The sequence below is a fragment of the Antennarius striatus genome, chromosome 16 (genome assembly GCF_040054535.1).
Source record: "Antennarius striatus isolate MH-2024 chromosome 16, ASM4005453v1, whole genome shotgun sequence".
NCBI lineage: Eukaryota > Metazoa > Chordata > Actinopteri > Lophiiformes > Antennariidae > Antennarius > Antennarius striatus.
The window spans coordinates 14,283,613-14,303,136 of NC_090791.1; the positions used below are offsets into that span (position 1 = coordinate 14,283,613).

The 19,524-nt window shown below is 42.5% G+C and overlaps 1 protein-coding gene and 1 long non-coding RNA gene across 2 annotated transcripts; one reads left to right on the forward strand and one right to left on the reverse strand.

The window, feature by feature from the left end:
• Positions 1-1,067: 1,067 nt before the first annotated feature.
• LOC137609874 (uncharacterized) lies at positions 1,068-10,764 on the reverse strand. Its single transcript, XR_011038387.1, has 3 exons — positions 10,197-10,764; positions 7,771-7,836; positions 1,068-3,315 (listed from the first exon to the last, which is right to left on the reverse strand). It is a non-coding gene; the product is annotated as an uncharacterized lncRNA (long non-coding RNA).
• A 4,807-nt stretch (positions 10,765-15,571) lies between these two features.
• Positions 15,572-18,270, forward strand: LOC137609533 (peripheral myelin protein 22-like). Its single transcript, XM_068336617.1, has 5 exons — positions 15,572-15,715; positions 16,467-16,561; positions 16,697-16,790; positions 16,887-17,027; positions 17,155-18,270. The coding sequence occupies exons 2-5, from the start codon at positions 16,484-16,486 to the stop codon at positions 17,307-17,309; spliced, it is 468 nt and encodes a 155-aa protein (XP_068192718.1). The 5' UTR covers positions 15,572-15,715; positions 16,467-16,483; the 3' UTR covers positions 17,310-18,270.
• The last annotated feature ends 1,254 nt before the right edge of the window (positions 18,271-19,524 follow it).

Sequence of the window (19,524 nt, forward strand, 5' to 3'; positions counted from 1 at the left end):
GTAGCTTTAACAAAGAATTTCCTTGAGAGCCTCTTCAGTTTCCTGTCGCCACGCTTTGGGCCTCCCAGAAGAGGAAGGAAGGAAGTAATACTCCTGGTAAGACACATCTCTGAAGCATACACTCAGGCTGAGAATGATATGACTCGTGAGTGTGTGTGAGAGTGTGTGTCATCAAGGAGCAGCTATTCTCATGAGTAGATTACGTATGAACGAAAAGGTGAGAGATTGATGGAGGAAGGAAGCATTGATCAATGTGGGGAGCTGTTTCATAAACCAGTGATGACAGGTGACTCCTCGGAGCCTGCTGATTGGACGGTGGTTTGAATCATGCAAACACCAGGATCCTCATCATCATGGACTGATGTTGGCTATTCACATGCCGGCCAAACCTCTTTAGTGCTGGGTCATTGCACTCCCTGGAGTTGACACTGTGTACCGACAAGTTCAATGCCCCCCACCCCACCCCCACCCTAAAAAACTGAACACACAGCTCCATTCTCCTCCTTCTCCATTCATCTCCACCTCCTGGGATGTTAAATCTCCTTCCACTTAAGCTTTTTTTTTTTTTTTGCAGCCACATTCTGCTGGAGGGCCGGACTCATTATTCTCCCACTTGTGGTAAAAACAGGCCATTTATATTGATTGTGGTAGTCAATACAAACCAGTGGGGTGATTGATCCTACTTTTCTCTTGTCTATACAAAGTCGTTATCTCTTTTTAGTGGTTGTACTGTTTCCTATTTGTGTCTTTGAGAGGAGAGAGAAAAGCAGATTTTTCACTGTGCAACATTTTTGCTCTTATTCAATTTTTTAAGATGATTTTTTTAATGTCTCTTGACGACCGTCAACCAGCGTGCCGTAAACCGTCTAAATCTTATTGTCTACTGCCATCTAGTGGTCATGTGAGGTACAGCTCTGGAGATGAACGGAGTGTTCAGTTGGACTGATTTTATGTTTGAGGAGTTACAACACCACTTCACCACAACATCCAAAAAATATCAAAAGGATAAAAAGTTTTATGAAATTTCATTTAATCTTTCAGTATTCTTCCAACATTTTTTCCCCCCCAATATCAACAGGAATGCAAGTAAAATAAAATCTTCACAAAGAACGTCAACATACAATATTTGAATGATTTGTTTCAAGAAGCAGGATGTGAATCGCATACCATGTCCTGCACATTTCCACTTGAAACCGGAGACAGATTTGTTCAGGGGGTTCGGCTTACCTCCCCCCCCCCCCCCCCATCCAAATGCATTGTAATTGGAGTCTGCCTTGCAGCTGTTTCTCCATCTCAAACACTCTAGATGTAGTTTCTTGTGTGCTTCACAGGCTGTCAAATGCCATTTCCCTTTGCTTCCCAATTCTCTTTGAAAATCCTATTTTCTTTCTCCGGCTACCAATGGGAGGCGCTCATTGCCTTCAGGTTTATTGTGTCAGGAGCCCCAGCCTGGACCCACAACCTTTTCCGCCAAAATTCCAGCAGAAGACAAGCAGTTCTTCCAGGAGGCTGTCAGTATGCTGAAATCTGGAAAGTATTAAACAACCTGCTGGTGGAGGGGACTGGGGATGGGGGAGGGAGGGGGGGGGTGAAGGAGGGTAGTAAAAAAGTGGGGGATGGGAAAGAACAGAATACAAAATTGTTCATATACCGCCCATTGGCTGGCTCTGCGCCCTTTCCCCTCCCTACATTCACACACACACACACACACACACACACACACACACACACACACACACACACACACACACACATTAGTATGTGAGCTCCCCCACCAAATATTCTCGACCACTCCCCATGCAGCTCTGGGACGCTTCTTTAATGTTTGCAGCAGTATCATGCAAGTCCTTTTTTAATGGGTCATAAACAAACAGCCGGTTCTGCTGTGTAGTTCTGCACTGATGGGGGGAGGAAGAGAGGGGAGTGGGTGTGGTCTGTGTGTGTGTGTGTGTGTGTGTGTGTGTGTGTGTTAGTTAACACAGAACTGGAAGGAGAACGTGACGGTTCGAGAAAAGCCCAACTGTGAGTTTGCGGCTGCAAATGAAAATGAAAAACTGGACGCCAGCCAGACATCCCTTCCCATGCCCTGAGACACATAATCTGACCAAATGTATGCTCAGCATCTGGTGGGCCATACCAGTCGGAGGGGCCACCCATATGAAAATGTATGCAATCTTTGCCAAGGTTTATGCAAGGAAGCAAAAAACTCAATTTGCCATCTAATGGTTTTGTCTTTTTTCCCTTTCGCTCCTCTGACATTTGAGTGTATTTTCTCCTGGTGCGTGTTTGTAAGTATTTCTGAAAAGACATGCGTCCGTCGCTGTCTGTGAGATAATTCAGTCTCTGCACTTATTGTCCCCAATAATTTATCTTTGCTCCTTTCAACATCAGCCAACATTTAAACTAACACACATCATCATTAGGAGTTTTTTTTTTCTTCTCCCCCCCCCCATAGTTGTGTCCTCAAAGATATCCTCTGGGTATTCCTCTAGAACTGCAAGGCTCAGCACTACGGATATTGGTGTTAACAGGAGCGGTGAACATAAACATTCCAGTACCCAGAGTTGACCTCTTGACCTGTAAACCTTGGAGCGGTGGGAGACCACACACACATGGTGGGAGGAGGAGCGGGACTTCTCCGGTGTCTCCTGCCTTTAAAGAGCTTCAGATGCCTGTGAAAAATTAGCCCATCCTCTAAAACGTCAGTTCGGGCCTTCCTGCCCCCAGGATTGTTGCAGGTATGTCAGAATGTGGGTATGGCACATATGGAAAAGTTATTTCAAGGGAAACACAGCTCCCGTCTCTCCCCTCAGTTGCTGTGGAACCAGCAGTTTCCTTTATGACTCTCTGTCAGAACCTCTTTGGGTTGAATCCAGTATCTTCAGCGTTAAAATGCTTTTCCATCTTGCACACCCACGAATGTTAATGCGCCTTAAACTGAAACATTCAAAACCAATTTTATTGTTCTTCTTGCTTCGATTGAACAAACAATACAAACTATTATATGTCAGTTCTGATGTGTCCCATTTTCTGCATCCTGAATGAGAAAGACTAATTCTCACCACCAGTACAGAAACAATGATTCATTTTCCATTATTTCCCCCAGGCTGTGCTTTACTGAGCAAAACCCCGTCTCTAGCAGCTGAAGAGAAGAGCGGTTCCTGCGGCCATGTGTTGCTCCCTGGAGTTCTGGCCTGGCCTGCACTCAGCCATGACCACATAGAATGAGGCTGGGGGGCAATGCTGTGTGCTACCCCTCCTCCCCTCTTGCCAGTGGCTGTTTCCCTTCCAGGGTCTGTCCACGGCTGGCTGATGCTGGAGGAAGGAGAGCAGGCACAGTCTACACACCAACACCTTCAAATTAACACACATTTTAGGCAGTAATCTGTAAAATAATTTCATGAAATTTTGAATTTATGGATTTCCGCGTTTAGAAAAATCACCTCGGTCGCTGTTCTTTGGTATTGACCAGGACTGATAACCGAAGCCCTACATGTTGGTCACGCAGCGAGGCTACATCTCTGCCAACAGAGACTTGGCGTCGGCTCAATAGAATCTGTATGTCTGCACAATGCTGTCCTTGTTTAGCAGACTGCATGCCCACTTTGCTATACTCTAAAGCTGACCAGGAAGTGAGGGATCACAAAGGGTCACTTCCCAAAGGTCAGCTTCAAACTTTGACCCTGTAGTCCATCTTCAGTTTAATCTTAAAGTAATACCAGTGCCACTCACTGTGGAGACGGAGAGCTGAAGGACGGATGACTGGCGGTAACGTTTCGTCCACAACAAATCTCTCTCAAGCAGCACTTCGTCTCTACAGCAATAAAAAGCTGTTTGTACATAATTATTATCCTTTTGTGGCAAAAGGAAATTTCTTGGTATTTTTCCAAATTGCTTTTCCCAAGGGAGATTGAAATTAAAGTTTGGGGTTTATTTTGAAAATGAACACTTTTTCCTTTTATAAACAAACATCACAGATTTCCAACGCAATTGGAAATTAAATTCTGAAATTAAATTCTTGAATGAAATTCTTGAATGAAATTCTTAAATTAAATTCAATCTGAGCTGTATGTAAACTGTTCCTCATTAGGTGTTAGAGAGAAATGATTTTTGTGGCTTTGTTCATACCTCTTTGCATTCCTCACTTAGCTGTTAACACAGTATTCATTGTTCACATGGGCTAAACCTCAATGATTTCATAGTGTACTTCACTAATATCACTTTCCATTACGGTCGATCACATTCTTATTTTCCTCGCAACTTGGTGTTCAGCCCTTCATGAGCGCAAATGTTGCTGCAGCTTAAATACTTTCCTCAAATCTCAGCAGCATCATTAATCAGGGTGTGTCTGGAGATAGAAAACAACAACCAGGATGAAGACTCCCAGAGCTCCATGTGGAGAGAGGACCTTAAAACACACTGTACTGGGTGTTGGTCCTCCATTTTAACAACTCCGTCATCCACTTCTTGCTCCCCTCCTTCTGGTTCCCTCAGGGCTGAGTTTGGAGAGGACAGGGGGAAAAGTCCAGCCTGATGCTGGCGCTCTTACATCGTCCTACGGGCCAGACGCTGTCTCTCCTCCTCCTCCTCCAAAACGACACAGCCAATCAGAAGAGGCGGGCCATAAACAGATGTTTGGTGTGTGTGTGTGTGTGTGTGTGTGTATGACTATTGGCTTGTGTTTGTTGAATTTTCTCTGATTAGTTAGTGATTGGATTTGGCTGGATGTAAAACTGGACTTCAATAAAACCATCATTTTTATTTTTTCAGAGGCGACTGTTTCCTGTAATGTGTTCTAAAAGCAAATTCAACACGCACAGAATGAAAAAGACTGCAAAGTCATGCACATATTCACCATCTTTCACATATCCAATTCACTAGTGTGCATTCTACTATACTGTATGTCGTAAAAGGAGACTGTGCAGCAGTGCTTATCACTTATACAAGCAGCTTTCACTCTGCAGGCCGCTGTTCCCATAAATGCAAAACTGTTCGCTCATATGCTGGATCGAAAGCAGTGTAGAAAGACGGTGCTGCACAATCTCCTGAAACAACCTCAGCATTTACATAACTGTCATGAGATATTTTTCATTCTTTGGTGGATTTGGGCTTGAAATTTGAATCTGTCTGCTGTGTTTATTTTAAACGTAAACAGTCAATGTGACGCCCCTGCATGTGATGTAGCGCCGTGTCTGGCTTGGAGCTTTGAAGACACAGCTATGCAGGCCATCTCCAGCTTTTCCTGTATCAGACAATTGCCTCTTGGCGGTGTAGCTGGCATGGTAAAGCCCGGTTAAAGCCCTCTCCACCCTCTCCGTCTGTAGCAGTTTACTTTGATTGACAGCTCACTACAATGCTCAAAGAGCCATAGTGAGTTGTACTAGATTCATGTCGAGCAAAGCGCGGCTTCATTCACGCAGCAATCTCAGCGAAAAAAGAACAAGTCAAAATTTGAGGGAGTGCAGCATCTGCGTGTGTGCGTGTGTGTGTGTGTGTGTGTGTGTGTGTGTGTGTGTGTGTGTGTGTGTGTGTGTGTGTGTGTGTGTGTGTGTGTGTGTGTGTGAATTGTGTGTGTGTTCAGGAATGTAAGTGTGCTTACGTGGGTGTTTAACCAACTTGGTGAGCAAGAGTGAGGTTGGACAGAAATGTGAATCAGAGCGCGATGGAACAAACAGAGAAGGGATGGTTTAGTAATCATCCAAATCACTTTCTTTTCTTTTTTCTTTTTCTTTTTTTTTTTTTCCACTATTCTCCCACTGCATGCTCCAGCTGTGCTGCTGCTTTGGGCCAGACAGGAAGTACCGAAGGGGGGAGTGTTTCAGGTGGAGGAAGGGTGAGGTCACTGTGCTGTTGGTCCCCTGGGATGGGGAGGATAGAGCATAGACACAAGGCCCACTGTCACAGCTCCATCCAGTCCTCATCGTATTGTTAGCTGGAGCCATCCACCGCTACGTATGATATATCTAAAGCATTCCAGGACGCACACTCTGAATGCAGCGCTGCCATTTTGAATTCTATAAAAAAAAAAACAGACTCCTTCTTTCACATATGTTCTCGTAGAGAGTTGATTCACCCAAAAGAGCCAGAGGCATATTTAGAGACCACTGCATGAGTGCCTGGCCCTGCATGCCTGGGATGCCTTGGGTGTGACCAGGGTGGCCTGCAGTGTGTGTTTCTTTATGTGTGTGTTTTGGTTAATCCAGCTGCCTGTCGTCTGCAGAGTGTCCCATCTCTTCTTCACTGAGGGAAACAAGCCAGCCAGACAGACAGCGACTTGAGCAGACACACACACACACACACACACACACACACACACACACACACACACACACACACACACACACACACACACACACACACACACACACACACACACACACACACACACACACAGATGGAGGGAAGGCTACTCAATGGAAAGAACCGCTGATAGAATTAGGAATTTCCTGGTCATCAGCAGATTCATTCAGAATCGAGCAATGGTCATTTTCAAGACGTTTATGGTGGCAAAAACAATTCAGTACTGCTCATTGTGATCCTAAACCTCATCAGAGAAAGACAGAATGAAATTATTGATTAGTTAGATAAGCTGTCCCTAAATATTTAAGTGTTAGTAGCATCTCTGAGAAAAAGTTCACTCATTTTTCTGTTATTTTTAAAAAAAATCCTTTCTAGGGTTTTATGGAGCCTGGAGCCCATCCCAACTGACATTGGGCAGGAGGCAGGGTACACCCTGGACAATCACCAGGTGGTGGGATGAAATTGGAGGTGGACAGAGGGATTCAGACAAGGGGAGAACATGCAAATTCCACACAGTCCCAGGAAATAAAAAAATGGTATTTAAAAAAAAAAAAGTAAACCTGACACAAACCACACCAAGAGAATCAGCTTAATTTTTTTAAGTTGTTACCTCAGTTATATTTTGAGTTATGCTTTCCAAAAGGAACGTGGCTGATGGATAGGCTGAACCATTCCTACATGCCACTCCTTTCTTGGTGAGGGGATAATAATAAATCACGAGGCTGTTACCATTTATCTCTCTGATATTTGGATATGATGATGACAAGTTAAATACTTTTTCTGACGCCACAGTCTGCACTTACTCTGGTGATTTTTAGGACCTGGCCAGCGCTCCTTCCTCCCTCTGTTCTCCTCCCTCCTCCCACTAGCACGTGTGTGTCTTTTACAGACTGGGAGATCTACAAACCCAACCATGACCTCAGAGAATTATTATATTCTCCATGGAAAACCCCCACATCTCCAAAGTGGTAGTTTAGGTTGTCAGCTGCATTGTGATTGTATGTGTAAGTTTCTGTGTGTAAGAGACAGCAAGATTTTGTTTGTGGCTTCAGTATGCGACTATTTTCCATGAGCTTGCATCTCCAGCTCGCTCTTGGTTGTGTGTATGCAGGTCTACTCAACTCGTATTTTTACTTGTGGTGTTTATACTGTATGCATCAGTTATTAATTCATCTGTAAAGATGGGCATTAGGTTTCGCAGGAGCCAAACTTTTTTTTTTAAAGGCTTAAACTAAACTGTAAGCCCACTGTAATGAGAGCCCAGGTAATTGTTTGGAAAGGGTAACTTTATAATGGAAAAAAATATAACAACAACCCCTGTTTTCAATTAAATCTTTCCATCCCATCCCCCACAGCTCTGAAAAACTGGGAAGTTCAAGCTGAGCTTCCATCCTATATTTTCTTCTCTGAGTTTTGACTTGCCTTCAACATATGGCCAAGAATGGGATTTAATGAAATTTTTCCGCTTACCCATTGTGAAATTCAGATCTCGCTCTTGGCTGGGATGTTACTCCAAGTCTTTCTTGAACCGTTTTGCTGCAGAGGAAATAAAATAAGAGCCAATGATACAACAAAACCTAAAGGGTGAAAAGTTGAAAATGTATAGAGATCAGTTTATTATCTTTTTAACTCTGCCACACCCAATTTTTCTCTTGGCATTAGAGGGTGATATAATGTGAAGCAACTTGTGTTTTGGAACATTCTGATGGGTGGGGGGAACAGGCTAAGGTCTCATCTGGAATGCATAAAGCATAACAATGCATCCCAACATTTCTCATCACTCTGGATCTAGAGTGAGTGGGTGGGAACCTATATCCTGTTGGAGTGGACTGTGCATAGATCAAACTCTTCTTCCTCTGTTCTCCTTCATATGTGTGAAAAACGGCCACATTTCAGGGGAGGATGCTTTTTAGTTTGTCTTGCAGTTGTGTCAAAGTAATAATCTGCAAGATCTGTGTTTTATGTGGAATTTAGACACATCTTTCAAGATAGGATGTGACCGCTGTTTTGTTTGTGCTACACATTTTGAAGATATCATCCCAAATCGAATGCCTCCTCCAGTACAGACACATTTTTCCTTTTGAAGCGCTTTCTGTGGCAACGATTGCAAGAATTAATGCCCTGTTAACTGTATTCATTCAAAGTGATGTTTTGTGATAAGATTTACTTCTTGGAAAAACCTTGCATGCATGCTTTTGTAGACCTCAGTGAATTCTGACATCAGACAAATTAAGAGAAGGGAGTAACGAGGAGTCTGCAGTTATGAAGGCGCCATCGAGAGACTAAAGTAAGCTTAATATTAATGTACTTCTTACAAAGTATGCAGTTATCCCATTCTTTCACATAGAAGGATGACATTTATTAACTTGCACTTAAGATAAAAATCCAGCAGAGGTCGACGGGAAAGTCTTTTCAAATTGATGAAGAGGACTATACTGTCCATCTTTTTCTACCTGGATCTGACTGTTTTTCATAGGCCCAACACACAGACAGTCAGCAACCACTATACAGTAATAATCTAAGGGCCTAAGCCAATTACATTTCAAGTGTCCATTGATTAAAACATCAGAAAAATTAAACAACCAATATGCCCCCCCCCATTATCAATAAAATATATAATTCATAAAAAAGCGAATGAGAAATAAGCATCAAAAAAGGAGTAAAGTAAGACAGAACAAAAATAAGTTCACTTCTTTCTACAACGTGTGTGTTTTTTTCAAGGGATTGACCTATAAACATTTAAAAGGCCAGAGATTTATTTATTTATTTATTTATTTTGGTTCTTTCAAAAACCAAAGAATTCATAAAACTTCAAGAAGAGAACATGACAGCAAGAAAGAAGAAATACAATTTAACTGTGGCTGAAGTGCAATTCTTAATGCCAGTGGAGATGGGATGGCAAACACTGACATCATTGACGCTAATTGTAATATATATATATATATATATATATATATATATATATATATATATATATATATATATATATATATATATATATGGAATCCAGAGACATTCTGTGAAGTAACAATGCAAAGTGTTACATCAGCGTCCCAAAGGCTTACTCCAATACGAATATTTCAACATGGAAAAAGTGACCAATGCCATTTAACAGACACTGCCCGGGACGGTCTTGGAGTTGTTAGTGCAATAATACAAAAAATGTTGTGCATTTGTGGTTGCTTTCAAGTCTGGCTAGTGTGCATCTGTGGATTTGTAGCACATGCTGGTGCATCCATGCGTCTGCCAGAATTCATCAGTCCATCCTCATATCCTCATTCGCTTGAGAGGAGCTGTCAGTGGGCTCGGTGCAGATCTTGTGCGAGTGGCTGCTCTGGGCTGCAATCCAGACCAATGCTGACTAATAAGCACGCACACAAACAGACATTCTCAGCTCCGAGCCAAGCTCTACAGCATGGCCACAGCTTCCTTCAGTCGGGCCTCGGAGCGGTGGCTTACGCTAGCCACCACACACATATCCGTATCCCCACATTCCTCTAAAGTTTGACCATCTATCTTCCTCTTCAGACACAGACAGGAAACCAAAACACAATCGATATGACGGAATTCATTATCAATTATGGTCTCATATATCAGCAGCTACAAGACTGATAAGTTCGACACACATAAATCTTGTACAGCGGTATGCTCAAGGATGATTCTGCTCATGTGAATTCTTCAGCTTCTTTTTCTGAAGAAGAAGCTGAAGAATTGCAAAAACCAGAAATCCACTTCTCAGCTGGTCTACATAAATTTAGTATTAGTCAATGCCATACATTGTTAAAAAAACAAAACACTCCTGATGGCCTCGGTGTGCTGCTTTCACCATTGTTAATAGTGTAAAAAAAAAAAAAGACTTACCTAAGTGAAAAATAGAGCTGTTTATGTCGACTTACTGTGAGCTTCTAATGCAGAGGTATCCGTGCGTCTTTGCTCCAAAAGTACACAAGAAGGCCTTCGACAATGCTCTGATATCCAGTCACAATCAGCTCCTTTTACTCCAGGTAGACCTAATTTACAAAATCTACAAAGCTCTGGCAACACGTTGGAAAAGAAAACATCCCCTGGCAAACAGATTTTTTTTTTTTTTTTTTTTTTGCATGAAGCCTGAATTGGCAGGCTGTAGAGGAAGTGCTGCTCTGTTAGCTGTAAGAGGAGCTCATATACAGTACTCTGCTTGGGAAAGATAGCGCATCGGCAGGAATGAGGAAAACAGTGATAAGAAGGAGGCAAATAATATTTTTCTCTCTCTGAATTTAGAGGGATCTAGCTGCAGATTACAAGTCGACTGAATCATATGACCATGAGTGTGATGCATTGCATTAAATCATGCTCGCTCACATAGCAACTATTTTGTGTTCCAATAGCTTCGGCCTTTTCTGTTCCTGTTCTGCACCTGTAGAGCTGCACTCATGCAAATCGAGTTGGCGACGGCTCCCAAGTGAAACACTAAGCAGTCGAGAGACTGAGTGCTTATTTGGGCACATGGGATTGTTATTGAGAATAACTAGCTAGTGTCTGAGGCAGTTGAGATATTTATCTGCAGATAACTGAGCTGTGAGATCTGTGTGGAAGAACGAAAGGAGACTCAAATGAAACTCTTTCAAAGCTTCTATTGCTTCATTCCAAACCCCTGAGGCCAGTATCACTCTGATTCAAAGCAACAGCCTGTATGCCGGCCTTGCCTTTTGGGATGTGTGTGCTGATGACATCGACTCCAACAGGAAGCCAGTGGCTAATGATTAGCACATGTTTAGGATCACTAGGGTGCCACAATCTGGAGTTCATCAAGCTGTATGTCTCTGATTTATTTTGTTGTTGTTGCTTCATAGGGTGGGACAGGCCTTTTTTTTTCCAAAGGGAAAGAAACCAAACTATTCTCCTCCATATAATACTGTATCTTGGCCTGTATTATCTGATTTCTCTCTCGACCAATGGGGATCTACGGCTTGGTCACGGTCCATTTTGGAGCTTAAGAGTTTCAAATGGGAGAGGTGAGGCGGGACATGTATGACACAGATGCTTTAACCTGAACGTGCTTGATACTTTGAGTAGAACTGCACATTATGCTGCTTTGACATGAATCGGAGATTGTTGATATTGCACTTTGTCTGGGATTCGCTGAAAAACTGAACTGAGTGATGCATTTTCCACAGAAAAAAAATGCCACAATATAAGCTGTAACAACACAGGCAGCTGGAGTGTTGGGCCCCAGCTGTGATGAGCTATAGATGACCAGTGAGATGACCTAAGGATTTTTTTGCGTGTGCGTGTGCGTAAAGGCGTTGTCAGCCTCTCCTAATGACATTCGACCAGACTGACTTCACAGCTTTAGTGTTTCCTCTTGTTTTGGCACCAACTTCCATAGAAGCATTGAGGCGTTCCACCATTCTTTCATATTCCCACAAGTAAAATATGTCTGTCCAGCTGTTCCCTCTAGGCATCCTCAGAGTCACATGCAAAACCACCAAATCCCTATTTGTATCAATCATCTCTGCAGTCACATGCGTTTTGCCATAGGAGCTGGAGCAGGCAAGAAAGAATCATCTGGCAGATCCTGCAGGTGGAGTCCAGGCCTGCGTACCAGGGTCGGGTCTGAACTGTAGCTGACTTATTCTGTCATGAAACAGAGGACAGCTCCAGTAACACACCCTGACTCCAGTTGGTCATGAGATACACACAATAATGACTGAAGAACGACAACAAGATAATAACATAATATTAAAAACAACAAATATTAACAACACATTATCATTACAGGAATATTAGAAAAAAAAACTGGAAGAATTAGAGTATGCATGGCCCAACTGAAGTTATCCAATAGATGTTTTGTATTTGTCTTTCATAACTTTAAAATGCATAGTGACACTAATTTGATTATGATGTCACATCTCTGGTTTAATTTTAGGTCTGTTTGAACGTCGCTGTTTCTAAATCTGCCGAGTTCATTTAGTAATAGTAAAAGATATTTGGTTACGGCCTACATTCTGAACAATCAGCTTTCAGAAAACAGCTCACCTGTGTCCCACTGAATGAATTAGGGCGCGCCGGTTTTAAATTTCACCTGCAACCCTGCCACAATGGCCATCGCTATGGTTACTGGGGTTGTCTTGCTCCTGCTTGTTACAGTTGTATTCTTTCACTTTCAAAAGGAGAGGAGGTTTTTTTTTTAATATGGAGTGAAAGGTTTTGGATGGTTTCCTGCACTTTCAGCCTCATAAGGTAGATATTGTTCAGGATTAGGGTCGAGCTTTTATTGATAGCATACAATTGTCCTTACTTTTTCTTAGCAATTATTAATATAAATTTACAAATGTTCTAATGACATAGTGAAGTTATGTGGAGCTTTATTTGTTGAGAGATGTGAGACTACAACAAAGACAGAACACTTTTACTACTTCCCGTTTGCCTTTAAATTGATTTTTGAGCATAAAACGCTCAAGGGATTTGAAAATGTGCTGCTAATGTTTGCCCCACTTTGATAACGCCTTTCTCTACTTTGAAATTTGTTGTGCAGCTATACTGTATATGTGGAGAAGTTTTTTTTAATGATAATTCTCATGAGCTTTGGTCAAGCTAGACTGATTTTTATGAGTACTGTAGTCATAACTTTCGGAGAAAAACCGATAATGTCTTTATTAGCTAATCCCAAATGAAGACTACTTTATTATAAACCGGTCTGCCCTTCTAAAAAGGCACGAGGATTGGGCAGAAAATTGCATTTGCATGAACGCCACGGCTGGGGCAATGTGACCGGGATTCTTTTAATTGGCATTCTGGGAGTGGGGTGGGAAGGTAAGGGGGAGGGGGGGGGGCAGCAGACGAGTCACCAGGACCATGGAGGCTCAGTGTGCCACACTAGTTCCTTCACTCCAGCGTTACGTCGTCATGCTCTGGTCCAGCGTTTGCAGCATGATGGTTTCCATCATGTTAAGTTTCTATCCAACTATCCAACTATCCAACATCTGGGTCACGGATGCCTATCCTAGATGTGGGTGAAACACAGGGTACACCCCGGAGAAGTTGCCAGCGTATCGCAGGGCCACACGAATAACAAACAACCACTCACGCCTATGGACAATTATGAATGATCAGTTCACCTCATCTGCATGTTTTTGGAGGTGAGAAGAAGCGGGAGAAACCTGGAGAGAACCCACGCAGACACGGGGAGAACATGCAAACTCCACTCAGAAAGGAATCAAACCCAGAACCTTCTAGCTGCGATGCGACAGCACTACCCACTGCTCCACCGTAAACTCAACCCTCTTCCTCATCCAGTCCCATCTATGTGAATAAAACAGGCAGGTTCATGTGGGAACCCTCTCAACACACGCCTGCACCACATGTTTGACTTCTCACCCTGTCGCCGCCGCCGCCATCCACCTTAACGTCGCACCGATTACATGTCCATAAACAGAAGCTAATCCAGATGAGTTCTCTCTCTCTCTCTCTCTCTCTCTCTCTCTCTCTCTCTCTCTCTCTCCTTCTCAGGGTCCTGCCTCTCTCTCTCTCCCACGCGAGCCTGGGCACCATCCGACAGTTCCTCCCCTCGCCTGTTTACAAACAGGGACCACAGGAATCCACCTGATGAGCCAGAAATGGTTCAGAAGAGCGAAGGGTGGGGTGGGGGGGTGTTAAAGCTTTGCTCTCTGACTACAGCAGATGATCACAGTCACGTTTCAGAACATGCTCATTTGGCCGCTGTTGTCATTTTCCTTCTGGTTAGGTTTGCAATTTTATCAGTTCTGAGGAAATGGCCTGAGACCGCAGTATAATGAGAGATTCTGATGCATGGAGCCGAAGCAGGCAATCTTTGTCACTCATCCTTAAATTGTGTGTGTGTGTGTGTGTGTGTGTGTGTGTGTGTGTGTGTGTGTGTGTGTGTGTGTGTGTGTGTGTGTGTGTGCGTGTGTGTGTGTGTGTGTGTGTGTGTGTGTGTGTGTGTGTGTGTTTGTGTGTGGATATCCAGGCTGTTCCATCGGTTTAGCATGACTGAAACTTTGCACTGTGTTAACTCCCAATTGGCTCTGGACAAACTCTCCCTTCTGTCTGCAGATGTAGGAGTAAACAGGAGACCTGTTTCACACACACACACACACACACACACACACACACACACACACACACACACACACACACACACACATGTGCAAACACACATTCTGGGCATACCGCGGGGCCTCCAGGGGCAGGGTCTGTTCACATGCAAGTTCACACCCACGCACACACTCACACACCCCGCTATCTGGACAGAAAACTGCTGGACATGTGCGGCTTGATGTGCACATTTAAGTTCAGGCAGCTCAGGTCAGCGGGGCGGTCCAGCCAGCTATCAGCCATCTGGAATAACACTGTAAAACCTTAATGCAAGTTTACAGTGAAATATAAGCAGTGTTCTGTTATATTAATGTCACGCAGTGACATGTTGCAAACCGCAATGCAATATGGGAGAAATAAAGTGTCATTACAACATTTTAAAAGAATGCTTTTGTTTACGGCAATTTCTTTTAAACTTCATTGTAAAACAGCAAAGCATCATGGGAGGTTGAAAGAGAAGTGTGGGAACCAAAATATAAAAGGGAAATAGAGTCTTAACAACCTGTCAATCTTTTGACACAGGTGTGCATCGATAAGGAAACCACCTGTGAGTCATGTGGTGGTAACGGTCCTCATTGCTCCCTTGATGAGCAGATGGCGTGTGACCACATGGTCGTCGTGGTTTCCAATTAAATGGTGCTGGCTCTAATGTAATTTTAAAAAAAATAATACACCAATGAATTGTATGCAATTTACTGTCATTGTAAAATTTCATGAGAAACTTCTGTGCAGCAATTTTCACATAAAGCTGGTGTCCATGAAATGTTTTAATTATGATCTGTAACAATGAAATCCATTGTTAGAAGTTCACAGCCAAGACAAAGAGTCCTCCTGACCTTCCTGACAGATAGAGTTCGGATCATTGGGAAGATTTCAGGTGTTTCCTATACAAATAAAGTCCACACTATAGATCACAGATACAGCCTAGTGGCTATTAAAATGTAAACGTTTTATAAGTAGCTGTGAAATAATGTCTCTTTTAGAGACAGTTACTACATTTTCAAGACTTTGCGCAATAATACCAGATGATACTCCTTGCAATCCTGCGGGTTTGAGTACAATCCAGATGATAGGCATGAAAAAGGAGGGGTAAAAAAAAAAAAAGGGAAGTTTTTTGGAGCGGGCCTCTGGTGACGTAGAGGGCCTGCAGGGCGGTGTTCTCAGGCGGAGAAAGAGTCTGACTTGGGTGTGTGAGCCACATCTGGAATAGTAGGCAAGCAGCGCAGTAAGAACCGAGAGGAGCAGAACTACTCTGAAACACTACTCTTCAGTTCAGCACTCCATTTTCACGGATTCAAACCTCTCGCTTTGCCTTTTTGTAAGTTGGACTAATGTGTTGGAGCATTTTCTCTGTCAGTCCTTTGCGTGTGTGCGTGTGTGTGTGTGTGTGTGTGTGCGTGCGTTTTTTTTTTTATGTACTCATTTTACCACTCACACAACAGGACTTCATTTTTGGACTTTAAATCGACTTTGGATCTACTTTTAGAACTCGATGATGCAGTTGATCGTCGTGTTAACACCGTTTTACGCTTAGACATATTTTTATTCTCACACCAGAGAATAAAGAGGTCGAGTCGCACACATGGCGGCACAACGATGGAATGTTTTCCATACAGATTGAGTTTATTTTCCGACAGCATGCATTCATTAATTTCGAACCAGTCTCTCTCTCTCTCTCCCTTTCCTGTGTCGATTCAGAGCTGAAGTTTTTAATTCCCGTTTTCCCCTCTATTTACGTATTAAACTGCTGGGATTAATCAAATGTGATTAGATCATTTGGACGTTTGCGCGGATTAAAGATTCAGCAAACGTAAACCAATCTTCCACGGTACGACTTTAAAGCCGACACTGAACATTTTAGTCTCATCGGGAAGAAATTAAAGTTCCTCCTTTTCTTTCTCTCTTTCTTTCTTCGTTTGAAAGAGGATACCTTCGCATTGAGGGAAACTTTGCGGTCGGTGCTGTAGTGAGGGAGCAGCGCCCTCTAGCGTCCAGACGAGCGCACGGACTGACGCGACTGCTGGTGGAGTTGTAACTTCATGCGGATTAACTTCTCTTATCTCATCTAGATCTATCTACTTGAAGAATGCTGCTCGTCCTGCTCGGAGTGCTTATTTTGCACCTTATCATCCTCATTCTTCTAATTGTGTCCACAGCAGCTAGTGTAAGTTTCACCCCCTCTGGTTTTTAAAATGTGCTTCTAACTTTTATAATCTGTGATCGTTAGTGTTGGCTATTATAGAGAGTTGGGTGGATGCTGCGATGCATCTTAAATCTAATGTTTTGTTGCGTTTACAAGGCGTGGACTGTAGGTGGGGACAAATCCACAGATCTATGGTACAACTGCCTGACCACCAATGGTGAATATCGTTGCAAGCCCACCAGCAATGAAGGTTTGTCAGCGTCAGAAACGCATGATGGGTTGTATGTTCATTTAACAGATGTGTTTAAATCCAGACTCTGTGTGTGTGTGTGTGTCCGTCCTCCAGACTGGATCCAGGCAGTCCAAGCCCTGATGATCCTGTCCATACTCTTCTGCTTCTTCTCCCTCATTGCCTTCTTGTATCAGCTGTTCAGGCTGGTCAAAGGTGGACGCTTCTTCTTCACCGCCATCTTCCAAATCCTGGCCAGTAAGTAGGACTTCATCACACGCCAGCAGGTTACACCCAGAGAGGACAAGGGTGGAGCTGCAAGGATGGTTATCACCCGCTTCACCTCCTCACCTCTCCTCCTCCCGTCCGTGTCTTTCCCCCCCAGGCGTGTTCGTGATGTGCGGGGCGATCATCTACACTGTGATGAGCCCAGATGAAAACGGGACGCAGTTCGGCTACGCCTACGTCCTGGCCTGGGTGGCCTTCCCTCTCTGTCTCATCAGCGGCCTTATTTACATCGTCCTGAGGAAGAGAGAATGAGACATGGAGAAGAGAGGAGAAGAGGAGGTGTCGATCTGACACCCCCTGAGAACATCATCGCACTGTGCCTACTGCCCACAGACCATAAGACTGACATCCTAACTGTGCAACAAAAGTGCACGTGTCACCAAATATTTGTAAACACAAACTGCAGACATGTATCTCTGCTGGGGATCTTTTTTTTTTCTTTTTTTTCGGCTCTGTTCCAGTGTTTATTATGTTCCCATCACATGCTGAAAAAAAAAAAATCACACCTGTTTGCTTTGTGAATTTTGTGTCACTACAAATGTTTCCGGTGGTGACGTCAAAATGTGTTTAGAAATGTGGTGACTGTTGACTTTTGTTGCACGTCTCTGCCCGACTTCTACAGATCCATCGTGCGCAATAACAAAGACGAGTAATCCTGCCTAGCTTCAGTACAAAGATGTACATAGTGTCTGTGGTTTTTAGACATATTTATAACATTTTTACATACATTTTGTACATAGTGTTGTCAACTTAACATTGTCATGCAATTTCAATCACGTTATAGTTTTTGTCTCTCACAGATCATGCAGCTGTGCCAAAGAGATGTCGTGTCAACTGCCAGAATATCAAGCTTTATAAAATGTCTTTTTTTTGTCAAATGACCTATGTGCCTTACCCAGAATATCTGTGTTCTTCTTGAAGGAAATGAGAGCCTCCTCAAAAACTAAAACATAAAAAAAAACTACTAATAAATTGAAGAAATGTCAACAAACTCATGAAGTTTTTATGAATCACCATTGTACTTGATATGCCAAATAAAAATGTTTTGCTTTTTGTAATCTACTCTTGAAAAATGGTGCTTTTTTTATTATCTCCTATTCTTGAATTGTATACTTTGTGTTGCTGGTATGTCATGTCCTGTGATTAATTTGCTTTGTACAAACCCAAGTTTGCATTTGTGTCAGTATTCTTTTAAATAAACACCTTGAAATTAGTTCAATGTGTCGCCACAAAGTCAGTTTATTTGCATGTTTCTATATAAGTGAAAAGTGGTTCAGTGGTCTTATTCTCGCAGTTACGTGCATATGGCATATTGGCAGTAGTGGCTTCTTTTGACCAGCAGGGGGAGCCGTGACACAAAACTACGAGGGACCGCCTTGTCGTTCACCTGCAGACGTGGGTTTTGATAAAACTGACACCACAAAGGAACCTCTTAAGATAAACACAAGCCGTTTGATAAAGAAATGCAGCCTCCTGAAGGAAAAAAAGCTAATTTAATCAAAGGCCTTCTTCAGCTGTTACCATTTTTCACACAGTGACTTCTGATTATCATAAAATAATCCAATATATTGTCCTGCTTCTCAAGTCTGTACATTTGGCTCCGCAGCATCCATGGATAGCGCTATTTTCCGCTACAGTAGGACTTGTACAGTAAACTGAAACCTGACACCAGGCAGAAACACAATTATATGGTTCAGGAAACCAACAGGATACTGCACTGTCATATAGAGAAGTAGATCAGATATCTATAAAATGTGATTTGTGGATTATAGCAATAAGATTTTCATTGCATCCTGTGAGGGTCACATGTGTAACCACCCAATATAATGATGAATATGCGGATCATACCACAATAACCTCACATGTACCCCAGTCCAACTAGTTTTGCTGTAACTGAAGATTTATTTCAGGTTTTATCTTAATTAAAGTAGCAATATGTCACTGTAAAATTACTGCAAGTAAAAAAAAAAGGATAATTGAGAATCTAAACAGATATCTTTATGATATAATTTTAAAAAATAACAATTGACAATACAGTAGTCATGTAGAATAACATATTTTAGAAGTACTGTCTACATATTCCAGTATGTATCTATATGTAAATACCCATTGGTGCAGGTAGATGTGGTCTTATTATAACTTTATCCAACAATTACAAGGCCTATCTTAAAACCACATTACTTGCCAATGAATTTGTGTTTCGTATTAATTATCAGAATTCATTATTTGAAACCAAGTAACTGTAAATGCTTAAACTGTAAATGTTTATAAACATAGTATAGTAGTTTGTATAAATTACCTTAATAGCATCCCTCCACTTGCTTCATTCACACAGCCTGACTTGAATATACCTGTCATTTTTTATTTTGTTTTCATTCTCATAAAGCAGTCTAGTAGTGACACTCACGTTACCGTAATTAGGCAAACAGAAATTATTATGTAGCTGCTAGGACTGACACTTCCACTA